This window comes from Purpureocillium takamizusanense, chromosome 1 (assembly GCF_022605165.1).
Source record: "Purpureocillium takamizusanense chromosome 1, complete sequence".
NCBI classification, from domain to species: Eukaryota; Fungi; Ascomycota; class Sordariomycetes; order Hypocreales; family Ophiocordycipitaceae; genus Purpureocillium; species Purpureocillium takamizusanense.
Window position 1 is genome coordinate 2,290,341 of NC_063068.1, and position 21,962 is coordinate 2,312,302.

Sequence of the window (21,962 nt, forward strand, 5' to 3'; positions counted from 1 at the left end):
ACTCGAGCCTCGAGGTAACAACTCGCAGCTCATGACAATTTCCCCCCAGAACGCGCGCGCGCCAGAGTACTGCTCCTCTCCATCACCTGCACCTCTAGACCGGGGCCTACGTTTCATCGGCCCAGCCCTGCAACTGCTCGCTAGCCCATCTCAACTTGCGCAGCAAAGGGCTCTGGCGTGGCATCATGGCGGGAATTATGACGGAGAAGCTCCCGCACGAGCTCCGCGCTCTCTTCGCGCCGCGCCCCCCGTTGCGATGGGTCGAGGCCGTCGACAAGCGGCCCGAGCAGCGACGGACGCGCCACATCGACGGTGTCGGGGCTTTCCTCTCAGAACTGAAGGAGTACAATGCCAACGAAATCTCGGAGCCGACCGAGAGCTGGCTTGAGCGTCGCGATCGCAAGAAGCAGGACAAGAAGGAGTCGCTCAAGCAGCTGTCTACCTTGGGTCCGAAAAAATGTGTGCAAGACCCGTTGGATTATTCGGCTCCGTGGACTGACCTTTTGCTGCGCAGTCAAACCAGAAGACGACCCCAACATCCGCGGCAACGCCTTGTCGACAATGGTGGTCGCTCGCCTTAGCTATGAGGCCGATGAGCGCGACCTCGAGCGGCACTTTGGACGCTTCGGACCTATCGAACGCGTTCGTCTTCACCGTGTCTGGCCACATGATTTCTACAACTGACAGTGTGACTAGATCCGGCTCATCACCGATACTCATGCTCACGAGAAGCCCGGCAAGAAGAAGAAGCCTCACAGAGGTTATGCCTTTGTCGTGTTTGAGCGCGAAAAGGACATGCAAGGTAAACAAGCGCCGCCCCCTCCCCCTCCCCCTGTAGTTCAGAAAACCAGAAGACATGAGCGCCCAAACGACGCACGTACTCCGATGTGGCCCTCAGGCTTGCCCTTCGTGGGAATGCGTCGCGAGACACAAAAGGGCCCTCAAGCTTGCCCGTCTCGCTCCTCTGTTGTTATGGGCACTGCTCCAGGCAATGGTAAGCATGGCTAACATAACGTCGCTTCTGCGACGGTGAGCAGCTGCGGTGAGAGCTTGCGACGGTGATCGAATCAAGGGCAGACCGGTCAAGCTCGACGTTGAGCGTGGCCGCACAGTTGTCGGGTGGACGCCACGAAGGCTGGGCGGTGGTCTTGGCGGCCGCAATTATACCAAGGCCGTGCCTTTCCAGCCCATGGGCCCCCGTGGCGGCTTCAGGGATGGCTTCAGAGGAGGCTTCCGTGGCGGCTTTGACGGCGGCCGGGGTCGTGGCGGCGGTCGTGGTGGACGGGGCGGTTTCCGTGGTGGCTTTGACGGTCCGCGGGGAGGGGACCGCAACGGCTTCGGGCCGCCATCGGGTGCCCCGTCGGGTCCGGGCTTTGACAGACGCAATGGCGATCGCGGCTTCTCCGGACCAGGCTACGATCGCGGCCCTCGCTTCGACGACCGGCCCGAGCGACCCGGAGGCTTTGGCGGCGGACGATTCGGCGACCGTGACCCTAGCCGTAGGACCGGCAGCAACACGGAGCCGATTGGTCGCCGAGACGGTGGGTATCGCGACCGAGACCGTGACCGCGATCGTGACCGCGATCGTGATCGCGACTATGGCAGAGACAGGGACAGAGATCGTGACAGGGACCGTGGCCGCGACCGCCGCGACTATGACCGGCCGCCACGGGATGACGACAACCGCAAGCGAGCATACGAGGGAGGCGGCTATGACGACTCTCGGAAAATGCCGCGCTACTGAGAGACCAGAACGAACGACGACGCATAGGCGTGAGCTTTCGCAGGATATGCCGCCAGTGGCTTGCCTTTGTGTCCTTTTCGGCCGGCTACAAGGGTAAGAACAGTACGCCCGAGTATGTCGCGACGCATTTCGCAATTGGAGACGCAGGCATGTGCGCCTGCCTCCTTCATACTTCGGGATTTTCAAAGCGTGTCACGACGATCGAAGTTGACGGGCCATTGTGTATCCCGTCTCATCTTATCAGAGACGATTGCTAGACTCTCAGCAGATTCGTTGGAGTCCAAAGAAAAGGGAGTATACGGGCGGTAATTTTCTGCGTCTTGTCGTTTTTCATGCGTGTACTTTTGCAGGGTAGGTAGAGAGGTCAACTCGGATGGACCGTATTGGAACCATGAAACAACGCGTATCTCAGGTAAGGTCAGAGGTAAGGCACCCTTGTCTCACGGACCAAAGCAAAGAGCGCGTTTCGAGCGATGCATGATGTAAGTGGTATGGGACAACGGTGAGTATATGCGTGTGCTCCCGCGATGGACGCCATAGCCACGACGGAACGGGGCGGAGTGTACAATACGTAGGAGTCGTATCTACAGGGAGTCCAGTAGATGGTGTGTAATATGCTAGGTATTATCATCATCTGTTGAGGCGGCGCTCGAGAAAACATGACTGTGAGCGCGCCAGTGTGTGTATATCCCATGACCTTAGAACGCCGAGATGCCCGTTTTTAAAGCTCATGCCCGAGACCAAGTCGACCGACCGTGAAAAGGTCATTCGTGCCCTGGCCAGCAGCGTCACAATTCTTCCATTTTAAACCGTATCTGTCCAATCATGTCCATGCGCGTGTGGCATTTCAATCCTCTTCGACACCGTCCATGGCGGCGGGATCTACCTCTGTAACCTCGCCGGTGGCCGAACTCCAGTACCTGCTCGAGTGTCAGTCATTGATGGCGGAGGGGTCAGGGGGAAGGCGGAGACACTCACGCAACAACCTTGACGCGGAACTCGCTGAGGCAGACGCTGAAGAGCTTGAGGAGCCTCGTCTGGCGGGAGTCGAGCACGTCGCCCTCCTTGCAGACGACATAGCCCTCGCCGGCGCCCGACTCGTCGCCGAGGACGACCTTGCCCTTGACCATGCGGGTGGGGACGCCTAACCGCCGCAGCTCGGGCTCGATGGAGTGCTCGAGGGCGACGTCGTGCTCGGCGGGGACCTCGCCGGCGGTGGCGTAGACGACGCCGGGCGGGATGGTGAAGGAGCGGGTGGCGGTGACGCCGGCGCGGGCGAAGTCGACCTTTGTCTGGGCGTCAAAGTACTCGAGGACGGCCGGGGCGGGTCGGTTGGTGAGCAGCAGGCCGACGGTGCCGGCGAGGTACTGGGTCAGGTCCTGGATGCCCGGGGCGACGGCCTCGGCGGGGGACTGGCCGAGGGCCTTGCTCATGAGCTTGGTCTTGCCGAAGAAGAGGCGGCTGTCGGCGAGGTCGCGGCGGACGTCCTTGAGGTAGTTGTTGCGCATGTTGTCGACGCTGAAGACGAAGCAGTGCTGGTACTCGGGGACAGCGTCGCGTATGTTCTGGAAGAGCTTGTCCTTTTGCTCGCGCGTCTTCTTGGAGACTTGCGTGAGGTGGTAGACCTTGGCGCGCTTGGACTTGGGCATGATGGGCTGGCCGTTGCGAGTGCTACTGCTGCTGCGATTTGCCTAATTTCGAGGCCCGTTCCCTTTTTCCCCTCTTTCTTTGGCTTTATTTTTGATCCTTGTGTGGTGGTGCTAATAGGATCTATCGGGCGGGCGGGCTCGGTCACGAAGGGGAGTTGTCGTCGTCGTATCGTGGGTTTGGGTGGTTTTTCCCGAAGGCGACAGCGGTTCCCGTTGATAAGATTGTGCAAAATTTTGGAGGCGCAGACACAACTTTTTTTTTTCTGGAGCGGACGGGAGACCCCGCAGTCTCAATTGGCGGCCGGTTCCATCTGGGCAGTGGTGCAGTGGTGGTGGAAGCCCCGTAGCAGTGGTGGTGCAGGGGTCCCTACACCTGTAAGGACCCCAGACTGGCCACTCCAACAGCGGCGCCTGCTGTGCTGCTAAGCGCTGCAAAATGCCGAGTACCTCAGTAACAACCTTACCTTACCTAAGGTAGGTACTTAGGCAGCATACGATGACGGGACGAAATGTTTGACACCCATGATCATCACCAATCGACGCTATGCAATTGGCAGACAACGCCGCGACGTGCCGGAGCGTCAAGCAGACGCCGGACGATTGATCAAGTGACGAAGCCAAATTCCTAGCCAGTATGGGAGCCTGAAAGTTATACCTATTCGAACCAGCCAGCGTCCACTCTAGACGTCCTCGGCAATGCGTAATCGCGTAGATCAGTCGGAGGACAACTTGATGGTTTTGGGGACGTGCCCAGTTACCTAGCAGGCCGCCTGGAGGGAAGAACTGCATTTATTTGTTCCATTTCGTCCCTCGTCTCGCGCTGCCGTCTCCACCGTCGCCCTCCGGGTACGTACCCTATTAGCCATTTCAAGGGGGGGGGGCCACCAGTTTTCCTCCGCTCCGAACTTCGCACGCGCGAACCCCAGCTTCCCGGTTGCAAAAAGGGTGCACGGACCAAGGGCGGCATCCTCCAAGGCCACTGGCGGCGGGCTACTACCCTACCCTACCTACCCTACGCTTCGAAGCCTCGTGCAGCACCGCAGTGCACTGTGCTACTGCTCTGCCCTGCCCTGCACCGTGGAAGTGCAAAGTACAATATACGTACCAGACGGGAGAGAATCTTGGGTCCCTCATGAAATACTACCTGATATAGTACGTATCATTGCAGCAGCAGCCGGGGGAGGATGGAGGAGCACGAGCTGGCCGCTCACACGGACCCGGCTGGTACTACCTACACGCGCTACCTTGGCCAGGTACCTGCCTGTTAGTGCGTCCAGTGCTGTACCTTAGACATCATGGCCTGTCCTAGGTACCCAGGTTAGTAGCTCGGTCGCCGCCACCACCACCGGACTACCTACCACCACCAAGCTCGCCTGCCCCCTCCAGAATGTGCAGAGTGGATGTTACCTAAGTTTGCCGCCGCCCAAACCCACCCTGCCAGCCTGCCAGGCACTTTGTGTTATTTTTTTCCTGCCTTTCCTTCCACCTCCTCCCAACAACGCACCACAACCCATTGCGGCTTCACTGCACTTCAGCAACCCTCCTCCCTCTCTCTCCATCCTCCCGAGCATCACACGAAGAGGCCCCCTCCTTTCCGCCATCAGTCTCCCTGCTTCTCCCTTCGCCTCTCTGTCCGCGACTTCCGCTCCTCCCGAGCCGTTTCCGCCAGTTTCTCCCGGCCTCGCTCCCGCACTAGTGTCATCGGGTCCCGACACACGACCACAACTCATCACCACCTCGTCCTACTCCTCCCGCCGCCCACCGCCCTCTCCAAGGCTCCCAGCGACGCTGCTCCTCGCCACGGACCCCAAGCCTCACACGTTGGCCCACATCATCTTCCTTTCCCTCCCCATTGATACCCCTTTGTCGACGCGTTCGTGCGCCCTTCTTTGTTCGCATCTGCTTCCTGTTGCGCATCCCCCCACGCTCCTTCGACCTAGCCCAGTTTCTCCGACAACGACAAAATGGCCACCAACGGCAGCTTCATCCAGCAGGAGCAGTACAAGGCCCAGGCCGAGCAGTATCCCGCTACGGCTACCCCGGGTGATGCTGCCGCCAACGCCGCGGGAAACAGCAACCTCTCCAAGGATGAGGTTGGCTGGTACTTTGTCGAGCAGTACTACACCACCCTGAGCAAGTCGCCCGAGAAGCTTCACGTACGTTGTCCAACCTCTCCAATGCGCCTTGTTTCACTGCTTGGCTAACGCATCGCCTTCTAGCTTTTCTACGGCAAACGCTCCCAATTCGTGTACGGTCTCGAGGCCGAGTTAGCCAACGTTTCCGTCGGCCGCCAGGTACGTCTTCACTCGGCTCCAAACTCCCCTCGTTGGCTTTTCGTTGACACCCTTCTAGGCCATCCAGGAGCGCATCAAGCAGCTCGATTTCCACGACTGCAAAGTTCGCGTCTCCAACGTCGACTCGCAGGCGTCCTTCGAGAATATTGTCATCCAGGTCATTGGTGAGACCTCCAACAAAGCTGCCGAGCCCAAGAAGTTTGTGCAGACCTTTGTTCTGGCCCAACAGCCCTCGGGCTACTTTGTGCTCAACGATATACTGAGGTATATCAATGAGGACATCGAGGAGGAGGCTACCGAGCCCGTCGTTGAGGCGCCTGCGGCCGAGCCTGCCGCTGAGCCTGCTGTTGCCCCTGTGGCTGAGCCTGAGCCCGAGAAGGAGGCCACCAAGGAGGAGGCCGCTGACCTCGATGCTGCTGTCGTTGACCTGAAGCTCGAGGAGGCGACCAAGACCGACGTCACCGTCAACGGCGGCGACGTTGCTGAGGAGGAGGCTCCCGAGTCCAAGGTCGAGGCCGTCCCGGCCGCCGACGCCGACGCTGCGGCGCGTGAGCTTGCCGAGGAGGACGCCAAGGAGGTCGAGACCCCCCATGAGCCGAGCCCGACTCCAGTCTCGAAGCCTGTTGCGCCTCCGGCCGAGCCCGCTCCCCCCGCTGAGCCCGCCGCGCCCCTCAAGCCCATGACCTGGGCCAGCCGTGCCGCCGCTGCCGCTGGGCCTCGTCCCGTTGTTCCCCTCCCCAAGACCGCCACGCCTCCGGCTCAGACCCAGAGCCGAGCCCCTGCCCCGGCTGCTGCTCCGGCCGCCACCCCGGTCGCCCCCGCGCCCCAGCAGACCATCGCCCCGGCGCCCGCCGCCGAGGCCGCTCCTGCGAAGGAGGCGTCTGGATGGCAGACTGCTGGCGCTGACTCGAAGCGCCAGAACCGACCCCAGTCCATCTCTGGCAACATCGTCGAGAAGGAGGGTACGATGGGTTACGTCAAGTATGTGACGGAGAAGGTCCAGGATGCGGACCTTCGCAGCGCCCTGGCCGCTCATGGCGAGCTGACTTATTTTGACATCAACCGCCAGAAGGTATGGATACACCGCCCTGTATAAACAACCAAACCTTGTTGCAGTCGCTGACCAGTTGCTAGAACTGCGCATTCGTCGAGTATAAGACGATTGAGGGATATCAGGCCGCCGTCGCCTCCAACCCCCATGTTGTCAATGGCGAGAACATCATCGTCGAGCCGCGTCGCCCCAAGTCGACTGCTTATGGCGGCAGCAGCTACGGATCCGGACGGGGTAATGCGTCGGGCCGCGGACGTGGTGGCTTCGACGGCCAGCGCGGCGGCGGACAGGGCTCGCGTGGTAACTACTCCGGCCAGAACCGCGGCCGTGGTGGCATCGCCCGCACTCGCGGCGGCTCACAGGCGAACAATGCCTAGGTGAAGCATACAAGGCCTACAGCGCTCGTGAACTAGGCGGGCATCAGTTGAGGAACGGGTGGGGCTGGTCGTCGGTGAGTCTCCCACCGTCAAGACGAGAGCTCTGGACATGACGGGACGGCTACGCCCACACACCCCGGACGGCAGACGGCGGCAAAAGATGAAGAGGGGCGGGGTATCGGAGTTATTTTTGAGCTGGGGCCGGAGCCATGTTTGGAGCCGGCGCCAAGGTCGGGATTGCATCGGGTTTTGATTCTCGGTCTTGTTTTCTCACTGCATTGCGCTGCTTGATGTGCATTTGTTACGTGGGCTGGCGAGCCCCCCTGGAGTGTCGTCTGGGAGTCCCGTCTAGTCGATGGCTGCGACGGCGCTCCTTAATGATATCGCAGGGCAGAGTGAGGCATGCGATGGAGAGCAAATAGGGGTAGGATTCAAGGATGGGGGAGACGTGTACATTTCCTTACCGGGTATGAGGGACGATGTCGTCACGAAGAGAAGAAGCGACCAGTAGCATTGGCACGGCGGGCAGCAGAGTCGAGGCTGCTTGTGCGTCAATACCGGGCGTGAGAAGCTATTGTTAGTTGGGATTCCGTGCGCCTGTACGTTACTTTATGGCGAGGGAGGGAAAAAGTCGGCGCCGGACGCGTGGGGGAAGACGGGGAGGAGGAGGAAGTATGTATATCAGATTGGTCGACCCCGACGACTGACCGCCAGGGCCTGTAATTGATGTACAGTACATGCTACAGTACCACAGTACCGCTCGGGCAAGTTACACATATGATCGGACATGCTCTCGTGTTTTGACCTTGTTGGTGGTGGGTATTTTGCGTCACCGTCGAATATCCAACACAGGTCAGTCACAAGGCTCTGTTACGTCTACAGTCGTCGCACGAAACGTGTGAGTAAAGGCCGCACATGCATACGAGGTACGTCGTACTATATGCGTTGCGCTAGGTGCATGAGGGGATCGGGAGAGGAGGACGAGAGGCAAGGTCAGGACGGTGCAAATAACATACATCCGTATGTACTGTACCCATCTTTGCGACAACTAAGAAAGACGGGAGGGAGATGGGGAGGGAGGGAGAGGGAGGTGACCCGCGTTCTCGGGCCCCATATCGGTGCGTGAGTCCGTTGAGCGAGGTCCTCCCAGGGAGGAGGAGGAGGAGACGGCAAGGGGAGACATGTCCCGCGCAGGCTTTGGGATGTGCTGCTGCTGCCACCATTGGTGGACTCTATACTACTAATACTTGTACTGTAGCCTAGACAGCACAGTACAGCACGGCGGGGAGTGAGAGAGCTACAAAGAACCAACAACAGCCAGGCTGGCCGCTTGCGCATGTGTGTGAGGCCGCCGTGGTAGTACTGTACAGCAACGAAGCAGAGCGGAGGTTCAACGCAGACCCAGCCAACAGCAACACCAACGACGACAGCAGCAGCAGCACAACAACAACGGCGCGAGGGAAGGGTCATCATCCGGCCCCCGCCCCGCCCCGCTCCGCGACGTAAATAAGAGTAAGGCCATCCGTCCGCTTTTTGTGTGTTTCGTTCTCGGAGTTCCGAATTTCCCCCCTCTCTGGCCTGGCGCGGCGCTTTGCCCGCTCCAAGGAGCCAACAACAGAGAGAAAGAGAAACAAAGCGAGGCCAGACTCGGGCCCACGTCGGAGCGCTTCTAGTTTTCGCGTACGTACCTACTTCGTACTACTTACTTATGATGGGATGCAAGCGGGGTGGCGGTGGCGGCTGCGGAGCTGGCCGTCGCTTCACGAGACGAACCCGGGCCACCCTCCGTGTCATCACAGCTTCGAAGCAGTATGGGTACAGCTTGCAAGCGCCTCGCGGGGTCTGTGGTCAGTATTTCTCCGTAGTCTCGACCTGGGAAACTCAACGGCGAGTCCTTCTAGAAGCAGTGGAGCCCGCCATCCCCTTTCCTTCTTTCAGCTCAAGCCCAACCCCGCTGCCCGCCGCGCGCTTCTTCGCCCGTGACGGTGACGGCCAACAACAAGTGCCACAGAAGGTGCCTGATTCAGAGGTACCAGTGGATCCCCAGAGCACTTTTGTCTCCAAGCAAGAGGACACCGTCGTCAGTGACGATGAGGAGGTGGCAGGTATGTACCGTCTACTTTTGCCTCCAAGGCCGTTACAGAAGCAATGAATCTGGTCGAAGCCCGGCCGACGGACCGGACAGGGTACAGCACCCGAATCGGGCCCGGCAGCTCCAGTGACGGCGCAACGAGAGAACGCGAGCGGCCCCTTTGTCTGCTGGTGGCGGCGGGACCAGGCGTTTGAAGCGGACGCGGTCTCAACTTCAACCGATGACCGGGGCGGGATACCAGCGATAGCGCGGCTTGGGTGTAATTGTTTTCTCAGAGTCTTCTTGAGTTGTGACACATGTACTGTACACCTGTGTTTATAAGCCCCTCATAGATCATGTCCAAAGCGGAATCAAGGGTTCTTGGATGACACGATGGCACCGATTTCTCCGCGCCGTGATAGGACGAAGACTTTACTTTGATGCTTAGGTGAGAAGCCCAGTCGCAATATTGAGTGATAGAGACCCAGATTCGCGGCACGTGCCGGGTGAGAGCAGTGGTTGGCTTCGATACGTACTATGTATGTACGGAGAGGAGGGGCGTGTGTGGGATGGTTCGCACCAAATGGCGTCCTCATCAGTCAGCGGCCTAGCGACAGAACTGGGTACGTAAGCCTGGGGTCGCAAAGCGCGCATCTTTCTTGGGTGAGCCCTGGAATCGAGCCTGCCTGGCCTGATGGCGGGACGTGCCGATCAACTTGCCCAGACAGATTCGTGTGCCTAGGCCAAGGCAATCTTGCCAAGATGGATGGCGCGAGCCTCTCCGGCTCACGCAACCGGCAGCCAAGAAGACGGGGACGGCTGCTGGCACAGTTTATCAGATCTGCGGGTCGCACAGCGCCTGACATCACAATGCAACCAACTGGCTGGCGAGAAGTAGAAGCCAGAGATCGTGATGGCCCTTGTAGGGGGGCATGTGCAGGCGAAGAGTTACTACGCAGCATCGTCTTGTTACTTCGAACATGGTACCCGTGATGCCGTTCCCGCTGGGATCCGCGCCGCAGAGGGCGCATGAAGAACCGAGGCTGCTGTCCTTGACTCGGTCCAATGCAGCTTGGTACGATCTGGGGGGGGGGGGGGCTCATCGCGGCCACAGCATGACGCGCAGGCACCTCGCACGTTTGCGGCAGGTCATCGGTTGGTACGTCGGGGACAAGTGGTGCAGCATTGATGGTGTCCCTGCTGTCATCCATGTTTGGCCATCAAGTCGGATTACACAAGAGGCAGTTCATGTGCGCTTGTCGGGCACCCTTCTGTACGCAGTCAGCTCCGTCGTCGCCGCGTCCAGGGGCTGCGCTCTCGGCTCCCCGCAGGGTGTCTGGCAAGGAGGTGCTTGGTTCCTGACTCGTGCTGCGGTCAGCAGAGAATGCGTACAGCCTGCGGGCTGCCTGCGCCAGCCAGTATCCGGCGGACCCGACCACGGGGAACGCGGTCCTCCGTATCGGCCGGGAGGGAGGGAGGTGGCCGCTGCCGCTGCCGCCGCCGTCGCCGCCGCCTCGTCGGGTTCGGCTCCTCCAGGGATGGGCACACAGAGGGCAGACCGCGTTGCACAACACAGACAGGCAAGATGCGAGAGAGCAAACGCCCACCCCCCTGGTCTCTGGGGGAGCAGCAGGGATTCGGCAAGGTGTGCGCCGAAAGGGGTGTCGGCCAACGCGCAAATGCGCCGCTGTGGGTCGGCGGCGACGCAATGGCTTAAAAATGGCAGCGGCGGGCGGTCCTGTCGCCGGGTGAATCGAAAGGCCAAGAGATCGGAAGACGGAGATTCGAGGCTCTTTCTCAACTTGCCCGTGGTGCCATGCCTATTGAAGCTGTGTCCTCCGCGCGGGCAGGACGGGGTTGCGGCGATACTGGCACGACGCAACCTCACCTGCCCGTTCGCAACTTGGGTTGCCGGCAGGCGGCGGACACGTTGGGCCAATGCGAGAGACAGACAGACTCGGGGGGCCGCGACGACCGACGCTTTGCTGCAGGGCGCGTCGCGGCGGCACCCAAATCAAGGCCAGCGCAAACAGTCAAGTCAGTCAACATGGACGAAGTAGGTAGCCAGTCATGCGCAGTCTGCGGTGTTGCTTGCGGGGACGAAACGGGATTTACGAGGGGCGAGCTTACCAAGGCGACGCCATCGTCTCACTCCGAGCCATGCGCCTCTCTTGCTTGTTTGTGACTGACGGAGCCTGGCAGTTTTACCCCCGAGGACACCGGCGAGCAGCAGCAGGTTTGTGCATGCCACAGCTTGTGCCACAGCTTGTGCCACAGCTGTGTGCCACAGCTCGTTGCCACGAGGCACAGCTGGCGGTGCCTCAGTCGCAGCTCCGGCGTCAGGAAGGCTGGCACGCTTCAAAGGTACCAGTACGACCGCCAGGTGCGGTGCCATGCCAGGCCCGGCCAGGCCGTCAAAAGTTCCCGAATGAGTCTGAGATGCGGGGGGTGTGGCTGCAGGAGAAGCGAGCCCAGAGCGAGGGGGACAGGGCACGATTCCCACTGGCTGGCGACAGTCCGTCCCGTTTTGGACGGTTTGGGGTGCCCTTTTGGCGTGGCATTGGTCGCAGGCTGGTGTGTTTCGCTTTGTCCGGTGAAGAAAAAGCAGGTGGGTGTGCGGGCGGGCGAGCAAAGCACGATGGCATGGATGCTTTGCAGCAGGCGAAGAAGCACCGGCAGGCGAGAAGTGCAGGCACAAGGATAGATGAAGCCATCGCGAGGGGACAAGGCCGCCTCCCCTTTCCCTCCGTCTTGTCCTTTCTTGGTGGTCCCGTGACGCGGCGGGTAATGGACAAAGTACCACTGCAGCGCGCAGACGGCGAGGCAGGTACTTGGTGGCTTGTGCCTTCTCATCAGAGGTTATGGCGTTTGGCCCAGTACGAGCAACGCGACCCAGAGGAGCCGCCGAGGAAGGAGCGCAGCCGGCGGAGTAGGTACGAAGTAGGCACTATATACTACCTACCTACCTAGTAGTACCTTACCTGTAGTACGCACAAAGTACCTAAGGTATAGTATTTTATACGCGCAGACAAAAAGTCCCTGCAGGGTTTGTCGTGCTACTTTGCTGCACAATGGCGCACCAACCGCACTGTAAGAAAGAATGCTGCGGGAAGCCGCCTGCCCTGTTGATAGGTATGCATATCGCCGCCCTGTGCACGAAAAGACTCTGTTCTGTTACGGGCGCATTTGAGATATCTTGACCCAAGACAGTTGCTGCTATCAAAGCGCCAATCTTACCTTGAAGTTGTCTTTGCTCGCATCAAAGCAAGTCATCTCTTGTGCCACCTTGCCGCGTCATGTTAGTGCTACCTCTGTTGTACACGTACCGTACCGTACCGTACCGTACTGTGAATCCCGGGCAGGTGCAGTGCAGCAACTAGCCGGAAGGAACGACGCTGACAAAAAGTCGCCCGGGCGTTGCTTCCACGTCCAAAGTTCCTGACGGGAGTTCAGGCAGGGACGCATGCCACTGCCCCCGATTCCTTCAAACAACATTGAAGTTTCATAGCTATTCCTTCGCCTCGTCGTCCCCCTTCTGGCAGCCATGTTGCACACTCGATCGACTCGTGTCCGTTATTGTTTGACTGCACCGCACCGTCTGTCACGCCTCGTCCTCCATCATCAGCAACCAAAGCGCTCGGCATCGGCGACATGACAACTACAGACGAGCAAGGCAGCCCCCGTTACATCTGCCCCCCCCCCCCCCCCCCCCCCCCCCCCCCCCCCCCCCCCCCCCCCCCCCCCCCCCCCCTCGTCTCGCCTCACTCCCTGCCACACCCCCTCCACCCCCCCGCGTGGCACCTGCTAGCCATGGAATAGCGCAGCGTCAGCCAGAGTCGGCCAGCCCGCCAGTCGCCGTTTCTTCGGCGCCCATCAGTGGGAACTATGCCCTCCGCAGCGCGAATGGCAACGAGCGCCGAACCGACCGGGCCCCGGGCCTTCCCCCACTTGCGCCTTTTGGAGGGACCTTTGGGTGTGGGCACCACCCACGCAACCACGCACGCACGCACCGCACACAAGACGAAGAAAGCATCAGACGCAATTGGCAGCGTCCGTCGGTCTTCATCCAAGGCACCCGCACCCCAAAACTTATTACTACTGCTGCTACTACTACCACCACCACCACCACGAGCACCAGCATGGGCATCCATGCCAGGCCAGGCCCCGGCCGGTCCGTCCGACCACCGCGCTGCTCTCGCCGCCGCCGCCGCCGCCGCTCGTCTTTTGGTTTGGGCACGGCCAGGTACTGCACGGAAAGTTCGCACCAAGCAAGACACAGGCCGCCTCTCCGTCTGCCCACCCCACGCTGCCCACGCCCCCCTTTTCCGCGTCTAGGAATAGTGCGCGCCTCTGTCGAGCGCTGATCTCCGGGCGCTGGCTCACCACGGGCCTTTTGGTGGTGGCCCATCTCCCTTGGTCTCGCTCAAAAGGGCCGTCCAGCTGGGTTCCAGAACCGTTTCCATTTGCAAAGAGCCCGCCAAGGCGAACCGTTTCGCTGCGCCTCTGCTAACGAATTGCCGCCGCCGCCGCCGCCACCACCGCGATTGACTGACAGATGCAGACCCCGTCGCCTCGCATAGTATTGTTCGTCTGGCGAACAACAACCTCGTCAACTCGACTCGTCTGGTGCAACCGTCTCCGGATATAGCGGAATCGCCAGCGCACTCAGGTCCGCTCACGCGAAACATAGGGTTACTGTACCCGTCGATCGCGGCACTTGGTCCCGCGCCCTCTCGAGTCACATTCGCCCGCGTTGCCTGCCTGACCATGACCATACGGGTCTAAAGTTCCCCGACTACTAGACTTCGTCATCTGTCTGACGCACGCCCTTTTGAACTCTCTGCCCGTTACGGAGAAAAGGCTTCTTCGGAGCCGCCCCAGCTGCACGGGCTCCACATCCGGCATCACCTTGGATCGTCCTGCACCACCGCGCACGCAGTCCTCTCTCGTCTCAACCCCGACTCCATTCTCACCACACGCCTGCCAGCGAGCTCACTCATCAGGTTCCTCTCCTCCGTCAAAGGCTCCTCGGTCGCAGTCGCACTTCTTTCGCATTCCCAGGGACACGCCCCCCCTCCCCCTGGTTGCTCGCATTAGGGTCATCCTGCTGTCCATCTGCCGCTGCGGCGCCGTTCCTCCCGCGCCCTCGTCCTCGTTCATCCTCGTCTGGGCCTGCGGCCACTCATCATCCCTCAACCTCTCAAAGCTTACATACCCGCCTCGCCCCCCACCCCCGACCCAGTAAAGGTGCGACCGTTCCAGCTTCACCACCTCGTCCAGTGAGCCACTCACTGCCTTGCGTGTCTCCTGCGTGCCTTCGTCGCCATCGCGGTTCCCACCCGAGCGTCCATTTCTTCTGTGGGTTCCATCGACACTAACAAAAGAGCCGCCGCACTGCAACCACCTCCCCCCGTGGACTACCTAGGGCACCCCCCTCGGCGAGCTCACTCTGGGTACGGGTCCATTTCTCGCCCGCTCCTCACGCTGCATGGGCACGCCTCACCTTGTTTTTCTCACAATCGCTGCCCGGTGACCCATTATGCTGCCAAGCGGGTCGTTATGAGTAGATGCTCTATCTCGACTTGAGCTAGGGAGACTCCTCTTTCGAAGCTTTCTGAGTTACACACCCCCGACCGGCCAAGGTAGCGTAGCAGACTGACGTCTCGTCTGTCTGCCGCTTCCGTCAGCCCTCTTGTTTCTGTCGCTCCGGCTGCCGCTGCTCCGCCAGTTTCACTGGGTGAGCAGTCGGCACATATAAGCTGGCTCCGCCGCCATGGAACCCCCTGACACTTCGGCCGAAGAGGATGGACATTCGTCGCCAAAACCCACGCCGCCTCTCCGGCGGCGTTACTCTATGGAGGAGGACATCTACTACAACCAGATCATGAGTGCCCCTCAACGACGCCCATCACAACCGCCGCCTTATCGGCCCGGCTCTCCTGAGCCTAGCCGCGCCCACAACAGCCAGGGAAAGAAGCGCGAGAAGAAGAAGAAGTCCAAGATAAAGGAGACCTTGGGGTTGCAACAGGAAGCCGTGTACGAAGGAGATGACGAAGGCACCGAGCAACTGCCCAACTACCAGAGCACTGTCAGCATCGAGGGCGTCTTTGCCAAGAAACACGAGATCGAAAATACGACAAGAAGAGCCGAAGATCGCCACTGGCACACCGTCTTTGTCACCCTTAATGGCACAGCTCTCAACGTTTACAACGTCAAGAAAGATTGGGGATGGGGCAAAACACGAGACGGACCAACGATATGCCCGGATAACCCCCCCTGGGTGCGAAAGGCAAAGCTTGAGAAGAGCTACAGTCTGTTGCACGCTGATGCTGGCATCGCCGCAGACTACACCAAGTAAGTCTTCATAACCTCTCACATATCTCAATGCCAGATGTGCTGGGCAACATGCGAGCATGCACAGTGTTTCGCGCTTACTCGCACAGAACCACGCAAGGGGGCATCAACAGCTGACAGAAGTCCAGGCGTCGATACGTGATTCGAATACGTGCCGAGACGGACCAGTTTCTACTGTCGTGCATTGAACTCGGCACCTTTGTCAAATGGCTCGAGTGTCTCTTCGCCGCGATCGATGTGGCCGCACCTATCGACGACAGGGATTTCCCGCGTGACATGTCTATCCCCAGAGTACAGCGCATCCGCTGGTATCAAGGCCAGTCCCCAGCCTTGCCAGGCTACGCAGCCATTCCGACACAGGGTAACGACGCCCAGTCAGTGGGTGAGGATTCATCTTCTGGCGGCACCCTCGTGCGGGCCCCGTCACGGCCATCGGAAATCTCACCCCCAACGGAAGTTGTGTCTGAGGGAGAGTCTTCCACGCCATCGCCGTCGACTTCGCAACCAACCGATGTCGTAGGTGGGCCATCTAGGATTGGGCCGCCGCGGCGGATGAGCACCACAACGTATCCGAACCCTTCCGTCGACCCGCACACGGGCAAGTGGTTCCCCGAACACAAGTGGTCGAGCGCTCACGACCTGCTATACGCCAAGCTGTGCTACAGCAATCTGCTCTTCCGCAGCCCTCGGAAGTCCAACTACATTATCAGCAAAGGCAAGCAATGGTTCGTGGACTGGGGTACAGGGAGAATGGTGCGCGTCCTGCCACCAAACTACGGCGAGATCGATTATTTCGGGCCTTGGCAGGTTATTCACACCGAAAACTCGAGGATCTAGAAGTCCTCACACTCATACTGACGGCGAATGGGATCGTTCGAGTCCCACCCGCATGAAATGGACCCATCTTCTCACCCACTGGATGAGTAGATTTGCGGAGTCGTCACTCCAGCGGCATGACGGAAAAGTAGCGGCGTGAATTTATGAACGACTATACCCAGGACGGACGAAGACAAAACTCGGAAGACGATGGTGGTGGGGTTTTGGGTGGTTGAATATATGGTGAGGTTACGCTTGGGGAACGCAGGCACCGCGCCTAGATCGTTCCTCCTCGTTCGACGCCTCTCATGTCCAGCAGTGAACTGCGGAAGCAGTAACCCTGGACGCTTGTTTTGAATGCATGGGATGCGGCGTGAACGGAAACAGCATTGTCATTATACTTGGCGGCAGGATGTCGCTTCATGGATGGAGTTCTTGCGCGTGTACGGTTTGTACACCAGGGTTGGCCCCTCTGTAGCAGCATTGGATCCTGGAGAAACCTGTGCGTCAATGGTCAGGCACTGTGGCCGCCGCATCTGTATCGTATTGGCCGGAGGAGCGGTCCGCTCAGAGGACGAAACGGAAACCACTTGAGGAAGGCATTTGAAGCCGGGACAATGGTCGACGTCGCGTGATGATGTGTGAATCAAATTGTGTCCTGGGTATAAATCCGCGCCCGAGCCGAACGGCTTTTGCGGCTGTACGCCGAATTCCCTGTAGCAGAGCCGTAGCAATCTCGTGATAACCGTCCTACACTGTATAACCCGTTCGCGTTACACCAACCGGGGTCGGGCGTGCCGACAATTAGATCCGGCTCGCCTCTGCGGTAGCGCCCTGCCAATAATCCAATGCATGAAGAAACAGGCCGCTCTTCATGTGACGTTGATGGGCGCACTGGAAAGGAATAATAAATAAGCCTTTAAGCATTCGCAATACAGCAGCCGCCAGCATCCATCCAGCCACCCACTGAACCCCCACGCATCGGGTCTTGTCAAACATTGGCGAGCCTGGACTCGGCGGCGAGGTCCTCGGCGACGGCGCCGAGGGCGGCATTCGCGCCGCGGACGTCATCGACGGCGGCCTCTAGGCGGGCGAGCAGGGCCTCGACGTCTGCGCGCTGGCGGCGGACCTCGTCGGCGAGGAGGGCGTTGCGGCCCTGCGACGTCTGCAGGCGGGCGTTGAGGAGGGACTGGTGCGGGGCGAGGGCGGGGGCGAGGTGCGCCGAGAGGATGGCCTCGGGGGGGAGGAGGTGCGGCCTGGGTGGACGGACGTGAGCGATGGGGGTTCTCAGCGGCTAGGAGAGGGGCAGGAGGGGGCAGGGCAGCACATACGGTGTGGGCTTGGGGGTGTCGTCGCCAGAGGTGGAGGCTGCGTCGGCGCGACGGGAGGAAGCGTCGGCGATGAGGCTCTCGAGCTCGTTCAGGCTGGGGACGACGTGCCTCGCGGCGAGGATGTTTTCGAATTCCTTCTGCGGACGGGTAGGCGGCGAGTCAGCAACGCCGGGGGGGGGGGTTTTGTGCACATTTCTTTCGCGCCCTCGATTCGCATAACCATTTTTCGTATTCTCTTAGTGGGGGAGAAGAAGTGAGAAGAGGGAAGGGGGATATATTGGACGTGAGAACGCAGAAGGCCAAACAACATCAACACCACCGCCGCCGACAGCGACAGGACCAAAAGAAAGAATGAAAAAAACTCACCTCGCACTTCTCGCGCATCTTGTCCACCATCTGGCCCTGCACCTGACGCAGGATGGGCTCGGCGCGCGCCGCCACCGTCGGGTAGCAGCCCGCGAAGCTGTCCCAGGCGGCGAGCCGGCGCAGCGTGTGGCCGAGCGCCTGCGCATAGATGTCGTGCAGGCGCGAGGCGCGCGGGCCGGGCGCCGCGGCCGCGTGCCGCGCCGGCAGCGGCGGCGAGTCTGGGCCCTGATTCTGCTGCTGCTGCTGCTGCTCTTGATTGTGTCCTTCGTCTACCCTTTCTTCTACTCTTTCTTCTTCCCGGGACCTGGTGTTGCTGTCGCTGGCGGCGGCGGCGGCGGCTGACTGGCGACGCGATCCTCCTCCTTGCTGCTGCTGTTGTTGTTGCTGCTGCTGCTCCGAGGCTCCTTGGGTGTGTCGCCGTCCTTGCGCCGGCGCCGCCTCCACGCCTTGCTGCGCGGCGTCGTACGTCGCTCCGGCCACTGTAGGCGCCGGCGCATCGTCGTCTCCCGCATCGACCATGGTCGCGTCCGTCGTTGTCGTTCCCTCTTGCGGCCCTCGGGCGGCTGTTTTCTTCGCGCTTTTCCCTCTCCGTCTCTCCGTCTCTCTCTCTCTCTCTGGCGCGCGTGCGCGCCTTGAGTTCTCTCCCCCTTGACCCTTTCCCTTCTCTGCAGTCAAGCCAAATCCGTGCCGCAGGGGCGGGCGGACGGGCGGCGGCTCTCCCCCAGCAGTGTCCACCACTGTATCGCGACCGAAGGTCGTCTCGAGTCGCGCTGGTCTCGTGTGTTTGTTTGTTTTTCTTTGACCGTCGGTCACAATCGCAGCGGGCTGGCTTTGGGACGCGCCTCTTGTTTTCGCCCCCCTTGTTATCGTGATGGTAGGAAGAGTCGAAGAGAGAGTAGGAATATATTAGGGAAAAAAAGAAGGACGCGATTTTGTTGGACGTACGTATCGTCGTTGGTTCAGTTCAGCATGCAAAAGCTTGTCGGGTGTGTACAGATAGTCTGCTGGGAGAATGGAGTCGGCCTGTCCTGTCCTGTCGTTGGGAGCTGCAGCTCCCTCCCCTCCGCCCGACGCGTCTCAACGACGCGGGGTCGCGATCGTCCAGCAGCGTGAGCACGTGACGCGTCCCGCAAGGTACCCTCCCGCATCATCACCGGGGGGCCCGCAGAGAGGACAGAAGGGGAAAATGCGGGTCCGTCAGCGCCGCCCGTCCCCGACGGACCGGCCGGCCCAGGCACAACGTCAGTGACCCGACCCGGCGCGGCGCTCCCCCTCCCCGCCCTCCTTCCCCTTCCGCACATGGACACACGGGCATCGGCGGCGACCCCAAACCCCGAGCGTTAAACCCATCTCGGGACGGCATGGGGGGGCCCACTGGGCAGGATTGGGAAAGCTGCCAAGGCCTCTTGCCCAGCCTCATGGTCCCCATGCGGAGAGAGGGAAGAAGGGACTGAGGGAGGAGGGCAGGGAGGGAAGGGAAGGGGGGGTGGTGCGCGAAGAACGGCTGGCTGCCGCTGGGTCGCCAGCCAAGAAACGTGGCTTGCAGGGCCACGAGACAACAGGCATGTTGATTCCCGATGCGCGCACACCCCCTTTTCATTTTTCTTCATGGGCGGGTGAGAATCCCGACGGGATCGCGTATCTGGACGACAAAAAGGCGGAGCGGCAGACACGTAAGACGTCGCCGCAGCAGCAAGCGAAAGGGGAGGACGAGATGATGCCACCGTCTGACCGAACTGCCAGTGTCGTCCTCCGGACATCTATCTACCCATCTATGTATATACATCATGCGCTGCATTCATGCGCAAAGGCGTATCGTGTCGGGTATGATTCGCCACGCAGTACCTCCCTCAGTTGGCCGCGAGAATGGCCGCCGCATCCGCCGCCGCGCTGTGGTCCGTCTTGCCGCCGTCCTTTCGCAGCTTCTCCTTCTCCCGGCGGCGCCGGTCCGCCTCCTCCTTGCGCTGCTGCCGCGTGTATGTCGCGTAGCGCAGCACCCCGAGCGTCAAGATGGCCATGAAGATGATGCCCAGCACCGACCGCCGGATCAGGATCCACCGCACGCCCTCAATCTCCGACTTGGAGTCGCTGTTGAGCAGGATGCTCATCTTGTACGTGATCTCTTGGATCTGACCTCTGGTGTTAGCGGCGGTAGTACAAGACGGGAAGCGGGGAGGCCCCGAGCACTTCCCGAACGCCAGAAGAAGCGTGCGGGACAATGACAAAGGGGGATATGGGGGGACTCACCGCGCTGTCAACAGCCTTTTGTTCCTCGCGCACCGCCATTTTGCGGTCGTTGAACATGCCACGCACATTGTCCGTCAGCGTCAGCAGCTCTTGATTGAGTGACTGCGTCAAAATGTCCACCTCGTGCTGCAGGTGCGTCCTCTGCTGCCGCATCTGCTCGTCCTGCAGCCTCCTGTTGTTCTTGATCTCGGTGCCCAGCTCCGAGCACGCTGCCGTGAACAAGTACGTCTCCTGTGCGTTCCGTCAGTCGCTTCAGTCCCCTTCTCTGTGCGCCACAATGACGAGTCTTGCGCATATGCTCCGCTAAACGGGGCGAAAAGAAAAGGGAGGGTTTGATGCTCACGTTCTCGACATCGCTCTTGCTAACGAGGCTCTTCTGCGCCACGTCAAGGTTCTGCGCCAGCAGCGTCCGGATCGCCTTCATCGCCGTCGTCGCCTGCTCCTGCGAGTAGCCGCCATCCTGGAGCTGCTTGACCAGCGAGTAGCTGTCAAAGTGGTGCACGTACGGCGGCGGCGACATGTGCGGGTGCTGTGGCGGCATGCGCTCCGGTGCCTGCATCAGCAGCACCTCATCGAGCGGACCCGATGGCCGCTGCTGGCCCTTGTCGTCACCCTCTTTCCCCTTGCCCTGTTGTTGTTGTTGTTGTTGCTGCTGCTGCTGCTGCTGCTCCGGCCGGGTGGCGCGATCCTCGACATCCGTCTTGCCCGCTTCAACCTCAATGTCTTTGCTCGCCTCGGCGCCCGAAGTAGCCGCGCTCGCAGTGCCGGCCCTCACTTCCATCTCTGGCGCGGGGGCCACTTGTCCGCCGTCGCTTTTGGCCTCACCGTCGTCCTTGCTCGCGCTGACGGTCGCCTCCGACGTCGTCGTAGCATCAGTATCCTTTGCCGCCGCCGGCTGTGGCGGCGATGGTGCCGGTGCGGGTGCCGGTTGCGGCGGCGGCATCATGATGGGCTCCTGCTCCAGGTCCTGAGCCTCCTTCTGCTTCTGCTCCCAGGCCGCCGGCTCGACGCCCTTTCCATGCCGCGGCGCGAACGAGCTCTTGGCCCTGCCGGCGCGCGACGTCGCGCCCGCCGCGGCGTCCCAGGCTCGCGGCCCCGTCGCCGACGAGTACGGCGACCTGGCAGCGGCCCTCAGCAGCTGCGGGTACAGGAACAGGAGCGGCCTCGCGCCCGCCATTCTTGGTCGATAATGTGGCTCGGTCGTCGTCGGAAAAGGTCGTCGCCGTCGCGCTATCGGGGTGGTCCCAGGCGCAAGAGCAGCGTCATCGAGCAGGAGCAGGATGCGAGAGTCCCCTTTTACCGCTCACCGTCGCGCGGGTGCGGGTCGCGTTGGATCGCAGGGGTCGTCGTTTCGGAGCGCCAAAAGAAAAGGAATCTGTGGAAGCGACAGGTCACGGCCGCACGGCAGGTCAGGATTCGCGCAAGTGGATAGATGACTGTTTTCCAAGAAGCAAAGGAAAGGGTAAAAAGCGCGCAAGGGGCTCGCCGCGCAGAAAGCTGGGGTGGGCAAGGCGAGACGAGAACGAGGCGGAGACGCGGATGAAGGATATTAAACTCGTTACGTACTTGGTTGTCGCGACGCCGCCTCCCGAGGGTAGCGTCGGGCGAAAATGCAGTGGAGGGCGGGCGGGTAGGCGGGCGCGTCCAATCGACGAGCTGCGA

At 60.8% G+C, this 21,962-nt stretch overlaps 6 protein-coding genes across 6 annotated transcripts; 3 read left to right on the top strand and 3 right to left on the bottom strand.

The window, feature by feature from the left end:
- The first annotated feature begins 70 nt into the window (after window positions 1-70).
- Window positions 71-2,455, top strand: JDV02_000743 (uncharacterized protein). The gene is made up of 4 exons (XM_047981588.1): window positions 71-459; window positions 515-642; window positions 697-802; window positions 1,038-2,455. The coding sequence occupies exons 1-4, from the start codon at window positions 186-188 to the stop codon at window positions 1,742-1,744; spliced, it is 1,215 nt and encodes a 404-aa protein (XP_047837548.1). The 5' UTR covers window positions 71-185; the 3' UTR covers window positions 1,745-2,455.
- On the bottom strand, window positions 2,350-3,607 carry MRT4 (mRNA turnover and ribosome assembly protein). Its single transcript, XM_047981589.1, has 2 exons — window positions 2,723-3,607; window positions 2,350-2,664 (listed from the first exon to the last, which is right to left on the bottom strand). Exons 1-2 carry the CDS (start codon window positions 3,391-3,393, stop codon window positions 2,592-2,594), a joined length of 744 nt encoding a protein of 247 aa, XP_047837549.1. The 5' UTR covers window positions 3,394-3,607; the 3' UTR covers window positions 2,350-2,591.
- A 1,271-nt stretch (window positions 3,608-4,878) lies between these two features.
- On the top strand, window positions 4,879-7,867 carry JDV02_000745 (uncharacterized protein). The gene is made up of 4 exons (XM_047981590.1): window positions 4,879-5,549; window positions 5,613-5,687; window positions 5,746-6,759; window positions 6,822-7,867. The coding sequence occupies exons 1-4, from the start codon at window positions 5,358-5,360 to the stop codon at window positions 7,113-7,115; spliced, it is 1,575 nt and encodes a 524-aa protein (XP_047837550.1). The 5' UTR covers window positions 4,879-5,357; the 3' UTR covers window positions 7,116-7,867.
- Window positions 7,868-14,959: 7,092 nt separating this feature from the next.
- Window positions 14,960-16,377, top strand: JDV02_000746 (uncharacterized protein; the record flags this gene model as incomplete). Its single annotated transcript, XM_047981591.1, has 2 exons — window positions 14,960-15,540; window positions 15,669-16,377. 2 exons carry the CDS (start codon window positions 14,960-14,962, stop codon window positions 16,375-16,377), a joined length of 1,290 nt encoding a protein of 429 aa, XP_047837551.1.
- Window positions 16,378-16,784: 407 nt separating this feature from the next.
- On the bottom strand, window positions 16,785-19,092 carry JDV02_000747 (Tyrosinase). The gene is made up of 3 exons (XM_047981592.1): window positions 18,054-19,092; window positions 17,688-17,824; window positions 16,785-17,612 (listed from the first exon to the last, which is right to left on the bottom strand). Exons 1-3 carry the CDS (start codon window positions 18,570-18,572, stop codon window positions 17,348-17,350), a joined length of 921 nt encoding a protein of 306 aa, XP_047837552.1. The 5' UTR covers window positions 18,573-19,092; the 3' UTR covers window positions 16,785-17,347.
- A 680-nt stretch (window positions 19,093-19,772) lies between these two features.
- Window positions 19,773-21,869, bottom strand: JDV02_000748 (uncharacterized protein). Its single transcript, XM_047981593.1, has 3 exons — window positions 20,644-21,869; window positions 20,301-20,531; window positions 19,773-20,182 (listed from the first exon to the last, which is right to left on the bottom strand). The coding sequence occupies exons 1-3, from the start codon at window positions 21,475-21,477 to the stop codon at window positions 19,904-19,906; spliced, it is 1,344 nt and encodes a 447-aa protein (XP_047837553.1). The 5' UTR covers window positions 21,478-21,869; the 3' UTR covers window positions 19,773-19,903.
- Window positions 21,870-21,962: the final 93 nt, after the last annotated feature.

Coding starts and splice junctions, on each gene's coding strand:
- JDV02_000743 (XM_047981588.1), top strand. CDS start 186: ATGGCGGGAATTATGACGGAGAAGCTCCCGCACGAGCTCCGCGCTCTC. Junction 460..514: donor TACCTTGGGTCCGAAAAAAT/GTGTGCAAGACC, acceptor TTTGCTGCGCAG/TCAAACCAGAAGACGACCCC. Junction 803..1,037: donor GCGCGAAAAGGACATGCAAG/GTAAACAAGCGC, acceptor GACGGTGAGCAG/CTGCGGTGAGAGCTTGCGAC.
- MRT4 (XM_047981589.1), bottom strand. CDS start 3,393: ATGCCCAAGTCCAAGCGCGCCAAGGTCTACCACCTCACGCAAGTCTCC. Junction 2,665..2,722: donor TTCCGCGTCAAGGTTGTTGC/GTGAGTGTCTCC, acceptor ACACTCGAGCAG/GTACTGGAGTTCGGCCACCG.
- JDV02_000745 (XM_047981590.1), top strand. CDS start 5,358: ATGGCCACCAACGGCAGCTTCATCCAGCAGGAGCAGTACAAGGCCCAG. Junction 5,550..5,612: donor AGTCGCCCGAGAAGCTTCAC/GTACGTTGTCCA, acceptor ATCGCCTTCTAG/CTTTTCTACGGCAAACGCTC. Junction 6,760..6,821: donor TTGACATCAACCGCCAGAAG/GTATGGATACAC, acceptor ACCAGTTGCTAG/AACTGCGCATTCGTCGAGTA.
- JDV02_000747 (XM_047981592.1), bottom strand. CDS start 18,572: ATGGTCGATGCGGGAGACGACGATGCGCCGGCGCCTACAGTGGCCGGA. Junction 17,825..18,053: donor AGATGCGCGAGAAGTGCGAG/GTGAGTTTTTTT, acceptor ACCCGTCCGCAG/AAGGAATTCGAAAACATCCT. Junction 17,613..17,687: donor GACACCCCCAAGCCCACACC/GTATGTGCTGCC, acceptor CCGTCCACCCAG/GCCGCACCTCCTCCCCCCCG.
- JDV02_000748 (XM_047981593.1), bottom strand. CDS start 21,477: ATGGCGGGCGCGAGGCCGCTCCTGTTCCTGTACCCGCAGCTGCTGAGG. Junction 20,532..20,643: donor GCAAGAGCGATGTCGAGAAC/GTGAGCATCAAA, acceptor CGGAACGCACAG/GAGACGTACTTGTTCACGGC. Junction 20,183..20,300: donor AAAAGGCTGTTGACAGCGCG/GTGAGTCCCCCC, acceptor ACCAGAGGTCAG/ATCCAAGAGATCACGTACAA.